The sequence below is a fragment of the Miscanthus floridulus genome, chromosome 5, assembly GCF_019320115.1.
Source record: "Miscanthus floridulus cultivar M001 chromosome 5, ASM1932011v1, whole genome shotgun sequence".
NCBI classification, from domain to species: Eukaryota; Viridiplantae; Streptophyta; class Magnoliopsida; order Poales; family Poaceae; genus Miscanthus; species Miscanthus floridulus.
The window spans coordinates 137,238,923-137,249,887 of NC_089584.1; the positions used below are offsets into that span (position 1 = coordinate 137,238,923).

Consider the following 10,965-nt stretch of genomic DNA (forward strand, 5'->3'; position numbering starts at 1 on the left):
TGATGAGTCCTCAAAACGCGGGATAAATTTCAGAGGGAGTAGTCATAATTTTTTTTGAAAAAAATGTAGTGGGTCTTACAGTCTAGGCCTAGCAGTTAGAGCAACTTTGCCCTGACCATGGCTCTCCCATTTGGCCATTTGCGAGACGGATAGGGGATCCAATGGTATAGATGCCGTACTTTCTCCGTCCCAAAATAAGTACATGTCTCACTTCTCAAGGAGTTAAAATTTTTTAAATTTGATGAAGTATGCATAAAAAATAATCATATGTAACTAGTATCATTAGATTGACATGGAACATACTTTCATAATACATTTATTTGGAGATGCAAACATTGATACTAGGGCAGCCATGTTTGGATCCAGAGACTAAAGTTTAGTCCCTGTCACATCGGACGTTTAGATGCTAATTAGGAGGATTAAACATGTGTTAATTATAAAACTAATTGCACATATGGAGACTAATTTGCGAGACGAATCTACTAAGCCTAATTAATTCATCATTAACACACGTTTACTGTAGCACCACATTGTTAAATTATAAACTAATTAGGTTTAATAGATTCGTTTAACAAATTAGTCTCCATCTGTATAATTAGTTTGTTTAATACTGTAAATTAGTGTCAAACATCCGATATGACAGAGACTAAAGTTTAGTCCTGGGAACAAACACCCCCGGCACCCAACCCACAGTGTCCTCAATTATAAACATCTACCTCCACCACTGCTTCTCTCTCTATCCTTATCCTTCCTCCCTCCCGTAAGTCTCCTTTTTCTTCGCTGTACGAAAAGCAATTCCTCACGCAAGGCGCTCATGGCGAGCACGCGGCATGGACGGAGCTGCGATGGCGGCAGGGGTGTAGCGTGGTAGGGGCGCTCGCGGGCAGGCGCACGATAGCACGCATCGACGACAAGTGCTCCTGCGTAGGGAGTGGCGCGGCTATGAGCGACGTGCACATATAGCTAGGCTCGGCAGCAGGCGAGGCGGCCGTTGTGCAGCGATGAGGCAAAAGGCTAGTACTTTGCGCGCGAGTATCGTGACCGTGAGCGGGCACGACGACGAAGAGGTCGTACATGGCGACGGCGAGCTTGCAAAGCTTGGCAGAGGCAACCAACTCATCCCGCCATGTCATTGGGCGAGCGTGGCATGCCAGCGTCGAGCACGGTAGCACATCGTCGAGCCAGCGCGCGGGCCCCACCCTAGAAGAAATGACCCATTTCATCCCAATGCGATAAAGATCGTTTCATTGTGCCTTAGGTGTTGAGTCGACGCTGTTTCTCAGTTGAGAAACCGTTTCCTCAATTTTCTCTCTCTTTCTTCGTCGTTAAGTAGTGTGTCACGTCGGATATTAGCTTAGCTGACAGATCATTTAAGTCCATGGAAACCGTTTCCTCCTTCAGCGCTGGGACTACCCTTATACTCTTCATAGTTAGTTAACCTTAAATGAGTTAGATTTCTCCAGCACTTGTTCTGGACTTAGGGAGGAAGTACGTAGGAGTAGGCCAACACATCCTCACAGCCACGTTGACAATTTGACACCCGCACGGTCACTTCATCACTGTCACACACAGACTCACAGCTCGAGGAGGTAGTATTTGCCAATTTTGCATCTCATCCCCAACAACTGTCGTATATATATTCATATCCTTGCACACATATCCTCAGGAGGCAGGAGTGCAGCGCCAGGGTTGGAAACGGATTCCGTATAGATAGGGGTGAGAGCACGAAACGTGTGCCACTTTTGTCTTCGGTTTGCAGCAGCTCCTCACAGCCAAAGCAGGCAACAGGCGTCCAAGCAAAAGCCCGCTCCAGTCACAGGCAAATTTCTACGGGACTGTCTTCCCCCCTGCTTTTTTCTTCTCCCCTTCACCCCCCGCGTGCGGGCTCACACCCCGCGTTCGTGGCGACGCTTGAGCGACCACCGCAGCCCGCCCGACGCCAAGTCTTCGCCGTGCCGCTCGCCGGCGACGAGCACCCTCCAGGTATGCCCGCCCCTTCTTTTCCCTTCCTGCCGCGCGAAACCGAGCGCCCAAACCCTAGCTTACGCTATTTGGCATTTCCACTCGGATCTGATCTAGTTGCAAGTGTACAAATGTCTTATGCCTGCTAACGCCGATTGTTTTTGCAAAAATTGACTTTTTTTTCTGGGTTCGCCCCTAGCGTAAGGAGGGGAGCCGGAGATGTTTTACTCGCAGTTCATCTTGGCCAAGAAGGGCCCCCTCGGGACCATATGGATTGCCGCGCACTTGGAGCGGAAGCTGCGCAAGAACCAGGTCGCGGACACGGACATCGGCGTCTCAGTAGGTGGGTGGCCTTGCTTACGCTTCCAACAATTTGATTTTAATCTAGGGTTTGCACTCTACTGTTAGGTCTGTGCATGCTGTGACCTGACCCGTAGGGTGCTATAGCGTTGTTCTGCTAATGCTCGTCAGTGTTGTAGCTGCACTGAACCAAAAAAAAATGCTAAATTTAGCTCATTTATTTATGGTTTCTCTGTATCTGTCCCCGTGGCTATAGCGTCCGTACTACTACCTCCAGCCAAGAAAACTTGATGTTCAGACAAGCAAAAGAACAAAGCGAGCTGTGCAACCTGTCTGAAACGAAATGTTTATGTAACTGTAATAGAAGAATTTTAGCCCTTCTAGTTATGTCCAGGGTTAAGTAGCTTCTACCTGTTGCTACCAGAGGCGTAAAAAGATAACCTTTTTTGAGCTGTCCATTCTTTTTTGTTTAGTTTGTGGTGCATCATCGACATCGCTGGAGAAAATCACTACTCGGTACATTTGGCCTTGGTGCATGTAGCTGTTTCTTTTTGCTGTTCTATTGCCTGCTAGGGTTAAAAGCACCAATGGCTTTTTTGCTCAGTTACCTTGGTTGTTGCTGAGCCGAAGGGGTGTCTGCTTTGGGAGTACTACAGAATTTTTGCATTAATTTCGCCCTATTAGGAGTAATTCTTAGGTAAAGCTTATTGAAACAATATAATTCTAGCACCCTGTGTCGTGTATGTGACATGTGGAGAGAACTCATCTTTCTGGCTTGGTTACTGTGTTTGTTTTTTAACCTTTGGATAATAATTCGTTATTCTAGTTGTACTAGCGTGTGACCTTTTTCCCTCTCCCTCCTTTCTTTTTCCTTTTACGTGATCGTCCGTTTGTTTGTCACTTCCATATTAGGAGGACTGGGAGTGCTTTTAGTTCTTGATGCTATTATCCATCATCAAGCGGCTTGAATCTTGGTTGAGTTGAATAATTCAATCACTCTACTCTGGATTTGGAGAAGCACAGTTCAGTAGAGTAGTAGACTGGTGTAGCATCTAACTTACACATAATATTTATCAGGAGCATGCTATGCTGATGCTGTTTGGGTGTCTTTCTTACAATTTATGCATTTAACTTACACATAATATTTATCAGGAGCACCCCTTGATGCATGTGATACATGAAGGCGCTATGATGTAATTTTGTAATTCCTCTTTCGCACAAATACTGAGCGCTGTCCGTTGAGCTGCAATGTAATATTGAAAAAATAGTTCTTTTTAGTGGCTGATGGAATATATCCATTGATCTCTGTGCTGCACATGCCTCAAGGGGAAAAAAAGACTTGTTTCGCTATTTGCCCCAATATTCTCTTATTGAGTTGGCCTGTTAAGCTAGGGTTATAATAGTTTTGAGGCAGCCAATGTTGACAATGAAATTATTCCTTTTACTATATGCCATATTATGTTTTTTCAGACCATGCATAAATTGATATCGCTACCACCTGGCAATATCATCCATGCTTTATAGAAAACATACAAAGTTGCAAACATGTATCACAGAAAGCAATGCATACTCAAGTTCCTTATGTAGAAGAAGATTTTAAGAGAATTTCAGCCTACATCACATCGCATGTCATAAATTAGGGAGATATCTAAATTAGGTGAGTACGGACAACTACCAGCCTGAAGTCCAATGCCACGGGTTATGCCTCGTGAAAAAAAAATACTTACAGAAAATCATTACTTGCTAGGTTTTTTTTAGATAAAAGATAGAAACTATCCGGCTTGATTTGTTGTATTATGATGCGGTGAAATTGATACTATTTTCTTTTACGAGGAATGAATACATGTATCCATCTAACTCTCTGTTCAGAAAGACTTCGTTTTGGTTATGTGCCCTGTTATTCTGGTAGGCCTGACAAGTTGTCATATTATGTTGGGTTAGGGTAGTAACAATTTCAAGGCAGCCAATACAATACATTCAAATTACCATGTCATATTATGTTGTGTTGTGCAATCCTTTTGCACCTTGCATAAACTGATGTTCTCTTAGCTATTTCATCTGAGAAACGCGATGTGGCTGCCATTATGATACTGTGGGATACCATCCAACCCTCTAAATTGATATATGCCTGGCTAGCACGAGGTGTTGGTTCATATCTGGAGTATTTCTTGTTTAAAAATAGCATCGCTGGGCATGTGGCTGCAGTGCTAGCAGAGACATGAATACTGGTTGCGAGTGTATCTAATAAATGGAAATGAAGATGCACACGTTTAATTAATATCTCTAGATACTTGACCATCTAGAAGGTCATATACAAGGAAAGATTTCTTTACAGCATGCTTAAAGCTTAGAACACTTGATACTTCACACTTTCTTTCTTCAAGGAGCCAATGGAGCATATTTTACATTAGAAGCTGCCAGTCTGGATGGGGCAAATCTGCCATCCAGTACAATTGATATGACATCGTGTAGAATTTAATGATAGTATTCACTTTTTGACCTAACAATTCTGTATTGTACGTTTTCTATAATTCTGAGCTGAAAATCTGTGGTCGCTATTCCTGCAGATTCCATCATATTCCCTGACGTTCCAATCGCACTTCGGTTATCAAGTCATCTTATGTTAGGCGTGGTCAGAATCTATTCTCGGAAGGTCAACTACCTATTCCATGACTGCAGCGAAGCTTTGCTGAAGATAAAACAAGCTTTCAGGTCCACTGCTGTTGATCTACCTCCTGAGGAGTCAACTGCTCCGTATCACTCTATAACTCTGCCTGAGACATTTGATCTTGATGATTTTGAACTGCCAGAAGCTGCGTTTCAAGGGTAAAGCCGCAGCCTCTGTTTAATAACTTCACTATTTAAGAATGCTTTGTTCAGTTTTTTTTTTCTGAACACTGTCCGCTATGGTCCAGCGACACTGATCATCATGTGAGCACAAAAGAACAGATCACTTTGCAAGACAACCCAGAAAAAACAGGGTATTCAACATCCCAGTTTGGCCTAGATGGTTGGTCCTGTCTCTGTCCTCATCTTGTCTGACTTCATTTCTTTAATAACATTTTAACCATGGCAAAGTATTAAATGTGCAGAAAGATTTGGTGATGGTAGTTCATCTCATATTGGCTTGGACTTGGAGGAGGTATTTATATTACTTTTCTCCTTTTCTCTTCGAATAGTTTTTTTCTCTATGTTATGCTCTGATTGCATGATGGTACTCTGGTCCATCTAATAGTGGACTTAACAATTTATTGAAGTTAGGTAATTTCTGGTTTTTGTATGTTGTAAATTAGAATAAACGAAAAAATCCCATCTGTCTTGATAGTTTGTCTTATTTAGATAGAAGAGCGGCCTGACTTTATGATACCAGCATTAAAACTTTCTGACTAAGAGCTGATTAGATTTATCTGTTGTCAGGAATTAATTCTGAACAAGGACCACTCAATTCATCTTGAGTCTGATGATGGGTAAAGTTGCCTCCTTTTTCTTTTGAATTTTGTCTTTCTTATTTTCTCTTGGACATTTGATTTAACTTGTTTTTTTGTCTGGGTGTAACAATCTGTATCTTTTCTTACATCCAAAGTTTTGACTTCCTGGTTCTCCAGGAATGATTATAAGTTTATTTATGCTGCAAAACTAGGATTGTGAAGTTCAATGATATTGTCAGAAGACCAGTTATCTGTGTGTAGTAACTTGTATTTTGAAATCCTTTTTTTTCATAACATTTCAAATTAGGTGATGTTGCATCGTTGCCCTTTTAGTCATGTTTCACTGAAGTTACACTGGTTCTATCTTTCTTTGTTTGTGCCTTCAGCATTATTATTCAAGGTCGGCTGTCAGTCCCTTCTACTGATATGGACATTGATGATAACAAAAGTACAGACATAACAGCTGAAGGATACAGCAACATGGACGGTGGGCCTTCTAGTCATGGAAAGCTAGGTCCACTTAATGCAGATGGCCTAGGAGGAAACAGTATCCCTAACTGGACTGGTTACAATGTACAGACTCCTTACAATGTACTGACTCCTGATTTGAATGATATATTATTGCATAATGAGGGTATTGCAGGGCCATCAGCTTCGTACTATCAACCTAGCCCATTTACTTGTGATGAACCTGCATCACCAGAGTTCATTAGCGCTCAGGCCCCAGCTACACCTGGTTTAATGGAAGAGACAGTTCCTTCCAGAGTCCATGAAAGTCCTGTTCTGAGCCCACAGAGAAAAGCATCACCATCTACCAATGATGAAACTGCAAAGGCTGACACTCCTGCTCCAGCCTCAGATTTTCTCCATTCAGCTACAGGAAATGCCAGTGATGTTGTGGGTGCTGAGATGACAGAACTTGAATTGGCGAAGCCTGTGCAAGTTGAGTCTTCTGTTGTGCAGGACACACATGCATTGGTGCAACAGCACACAAGTGAGGGTTTACCATCCCAGGGTCAAGCATCACACTTGGAAGCTACTGCTGATGAGCTGGTTGGTTCTGATGGTATAGCTGCATCTGTTGAAACGGTAACTGTCAATGCAACCATTGAAGATGTACCTTTGGCTGTAAATGATTCAGAGCGATGTGTCGATGGTTCTACTGAACCATCTGTGGTGGAGAACCCAGTACAGATTAATGGGCCATTAGTTGATGCACAAGGTAATCAGTTGATATCCTTTGTTTGTTTTTATTTTGCCCATGCCATGGTCACTGAAAGGGTTAGAGATCATGTAACTTTTCTACTATTTTTATTTAGGTACAATTGCACCAAGTGCAAATTTTCAACATGAAGCCCAAGCAATGCAACAAGTAGTGGCATCTAATGATAGACTGAATGAACTATTAACTTCAGAATTTGCTGAGCCTGAGAAAATGCTGTCTGCTCCGGATGCTGAATTCAATCATGCAATTGACATGGGGCAGACAACTGTGGAAAAAGGAACAGCTGAATCTGATGGAAGTAACATAATAGGCAGCCTTACGAGCAGAAAAAGACACCTGGAAGATAGCTTACCAGCTTTAGAGAGTGAGACCACTGAAAGGTTGTCTAGCCGACCACATGGTAAAAGAACCAATGATTTTGTTCCTCATGATGATGATATACTGGCATCTATTTTAGGTACGTATGACTTACACACTGCATTTCTGTCACCTGGATTTAGTGTGTTTACCTAATTACTTGACCTTGCATTAGTCGGTACAAGGACCCCTGGGTTCACACTTGATTCAACACCACTACCACCGAGGGAATCATCTCTGAAACGCCCGAGGTTGGGGTCGAAGATGGGTACACTCAAGAGAAAAGTGCAAATAGATGATGCCATGGTCCTGCATGCTGAGTATGTATTTGCTTTATAACTTTCAAATGTTTTTTTTATTATGAACAAGCAACTGCCAGTTTTTCTAAATTTATTCTTTGCTGAATTCCTACTGCCTCTTTTTTATCCTGACCGGATATGAAATCCCTATCTCCATAGTCCCTTTACTTAGTTCTTGTCATGTGGTTGTAATGCCAACCTGAACCAGGTTCTTTTGCAGAGATGTTGTGATGTCTTTAGTGCTCGTTAAGGTTTTGACATTATTCCATATTTATTCTGTATTTTTTCTTGTGCCATCACAACAATCTTGTTTGTAGAAGCTGTCTTACTCATGCTAGGGAGAGTATGATGCAGTTTTGCTTGAAATTTTGATCGGGATATTTCCTGGTCTGACATTCTACTGTTTGGTTTCATTTTCTATATGTGCCTGCTGAATGCGGCTCTGCACACAATTAATGAATGTTTTCTGAAATAACTTCTGGCATGAGTCTACTTGCTGACCATCTCTTTCCTTCTCCAGTACTATACGGCAACAGTTGATCAATACCGAGGATATACGGCGCATTCGTAAAAAGGCTCCATGCACTCGTTCCGAAATATGGATGATTGAGAAAGGTTCACTGGAAGATGATATATTCCACGAGCCCATCTTTTCCTGTAAGTTTCTTGTGATGTCTTTGTTTTTCTGTACACCATGACATATCTAAGTTAGAAAAAAAATGGAAGTTGGAAGCATCTTGAGCGATGAGGCTGATTTTTGTATCTCTACTAGGTCTATCTGAGGAGCTAAACGAATTACACAATCGGACATATGAGGCTATTGTACGCCCTGCTGTTCAGAGCATGGAACTACAAGGTCAATTCGACATGCCTGAAACCATTCCAGAAGATAGCAATATTGCTGGGTTTGGTGCTGCTACAATTAATGACCCACTTCACATACCAGATGGTATTCAATCAGATGTCTTGCTGTCAGGTGCAAATGATGCATGTGGCGCTACACCTGCTTTTGGTTTGCAAATTCCTCCTGACAACCAGGTTAACGGTGCATCTAATGATTTTGTTATTGGCACTCTGTTTCAAGGGGTGACTGAACCTTTTATTGATAATGAGAAAGAAGTGGCACTTGCTGACAGAGAGCATGCTCAAGTAGATACACTGTATAGTGACCGTCTTCAAGATGTTCCATCTGATTTGCAGAGGAGTACTGATGCAAACGTTTCTAGTCAAGATGTGGCTCTAGATAACTCTGGCCAAGCTTGTGTTCACGCAGGGGACGACATTACAGGGGAGTTCAATCATTTTGTTCATAGCAATGCTAATATTTTTGAGAGTAATGAGGTCCCTGCTTCTGAGATTACTGGGGTGGAATATAGTCAAGATGCTTCTGGTTTTCCTCGACCAACGGCGGATGAAAATGCGGTGGGATATAATCAAGATGCCTCTGGTTTTCTTCGACCAACGGAGAATGAAAATGCTGTGTCTGCTATGGGAGATAATTCTGGCTTCCAAGAAAACAACATGGGTTCTCTTATGGATCTGGATATGGTGAATGACTATGAACTGAAGGAATGCAATGTGAGTCCATTTACGCATATTCAAAATTTGCAAATGCTATAAGAATCTTTTAATTGCTTACTACAGCATGCTTTTCCTGGCCTTTCATTCCAATATCTTGCTGCAGAATTCGTTGCACTGTTTTGTTCAGTTACATCAAGGCCATATAATAATCGGTGCCCTGTTTGGTTTACAGGATTTTGGGAGTGCAATTCATGGTGTTGATACAGGTAGTTTATCCATTCTGATGTGCTCTGATGTATGTGTATGCCTTACATGTAAGGAGAGTAGGAGATTCCAAGTGGCACCTAGGACCTTTCTTTCCACTTATACACAATCAATCCTGCACACAGTAATTACATCCTGGGTTTATTACATCAAATATTTCCCCAACCAGCGTGTACTAATTTTTGTTGGTCCTGTGTTGTGACAGACCTAGTACAAGCCTTTGTCACTGTCTGACCATGTGTTGTTCCAGATTTTCTGAACTATGATGATGATGGGGACTTCGACGACGCCAATGATGACGAGCCAAACCCTAGTGAATTTCAGTCTCTTGACAACAGTGGTTGGTCTTCTCGCACCAGGTACAGTGCTAAGCGATATTTCATATGGAGTTCAGAATGTTCAGGGCCTTGCTCAACATTTTATGGTCTCAATGCATGGCTGTTCAGGGGTGTTGCAAGATATCTCAAGACTTTATTCGATGAAGACTCTGGTCTGGGGAGGAAGAGTGTCGCTATTGATCATCTGGTGCGCGGGAAGACACGGAAGGAAGCATCGAGAATGTTCTTTGAGACCTTGGTATGCCAATTCTTCCCTCAATTTTGCGGTTCAGTGCTGAGCCTCCCTCATGAGCATTAATTTGCTCTCCGTTTCATCCACAGGTGCTGACAACAAAGGACTACATCAGCGTGGATCAACCAAACCCCTACGATTATGTGAGCATAAAGCCAGGTCCAAAGCTGCTGATGTCAGAATTCTAGATCATCATAGTCAGCTTACCCTAGCGCGATACATACCATACGTCTTATCATTGTATTCATCGCACCGACCAACAACACTGCAGATGCCCCCACCGTGCCCCTTTACCCCTCCAGCAAATCCATTTTTGTTGTTGTTAAGTTATCCTCCCCTCTGTAGCATCTCCCGCGCTGATCCGTTGTTCCTAGGGTTTGAGTAGGATGGTTGTTATGTTGTACCGTTGGCTATTCACTGTATATATGATTTAGTGACACTTGTAAAGCCTGCCATGTAATCTGATAGCGTCAGCTCCCCTAAGTTATTGTCTTCGCTTGGCTAAGCAAGCCCGTAGGAACTGTATACGTTAGCAACCCGAGATGATGATGTACCTGTTGATTATGTCAGTATTGACAATTTTAACTCAGTTATTCAAGTGACCTTTCTTGTGAACCATTTCTTCGTGCTGGATCTGAATTAAGATTAAATGGGCCAGGATTCTTGCAATGTTTGATTGGGAAAACAGGTTGCGATGTTCGTCTGATGAGGGCTCTGATTGGTACAGCTTATCTGGGAAGCGTTTTTCTGATAAGCTGTACAAATAAAATAAGAACATTGTCAAAATAAGCTGGTCTGATTTAGCTTCTGTTTTTTTTATACGAATGAGTTGGGAATAAGCGTTGTAAAAAAACATATTGTTTGGCTGTTGTTTCAGCTTATTCTGGCCATATAAGCGGTACCAGACAGGCCTCAGTGAGGGCATTGTAAAGCGACTTTGGATCCGTACCTGTCGCAATGAAAGTTGCTGGTATCAGTCTAATTTGTTTTCATCACAGCCAGATGTCCCAAAAAAAGAAACGAGCAAAAAGGAACCCAG

General features: G+C 42.3%; 1 protein-coding gene across 5 annotated transcripts; it reads left to right on the forward strand.

Annotated features, from left to right (window-relative positions):
• The first annotated feature begins 1,718 nt into the window (after window positions 1-1,718).
• LOC136450914 (sister chromatid cohesion 1 protein 4-like) lies at window positions 1,719-10,544 on the forward strand. Of its 5 annotated transcripts, none has more exons than XM_066451599.1 (15): window positions 1,735-1,983; window positions 2,162-2,305; window positions 4,830-5,088; window positions 5,178-5,272; window positions 5,355-5,404; window positions 5,680-5,729; window positions 6,077-6,912; window positions 7,010-7,372; window positions 7,448-7,592; window positions 8,092-8,228; window positions 8,344-9,149; window positions 9,325-9,406; window positions 9,607-9,715; window positions 9,803-9,932; window positions 10,016-10,544. In XM_066451599.1, exons 2-15 carry the CDS (start codon window positions 2,182-2,184, stop codon window positions 10,112-10,114), a joined length of 3,285 nt encoding a protein of 1,094 aa, XP_066307696.1. In that variant the 5' UTR covers window positions 1,735-1,983; window positions 2,162-2,181; the 3' UTR covers window positions 10,115-10,544. The 5 variants fall into 5 exon arrangements, 4 of the variants coding, with proteins under 4 accessions (XP_066307696.1, XP_066307699.1, XP_066307698.1 ...); XM_066451601.1 differs by having other exon boundaries at window positions 1,745-1,983; window positions 9,325-9,358; XR_010758478.1 differs by lacking the exon at window positions 10,016-10,544 and having other exon boundaries at window positions 1,719-1,983; window positions 9,325-9,480; window positions 9,803-9,842.
• Window positions 10,545-10,965: the final 421 nt, after the last annotated feature.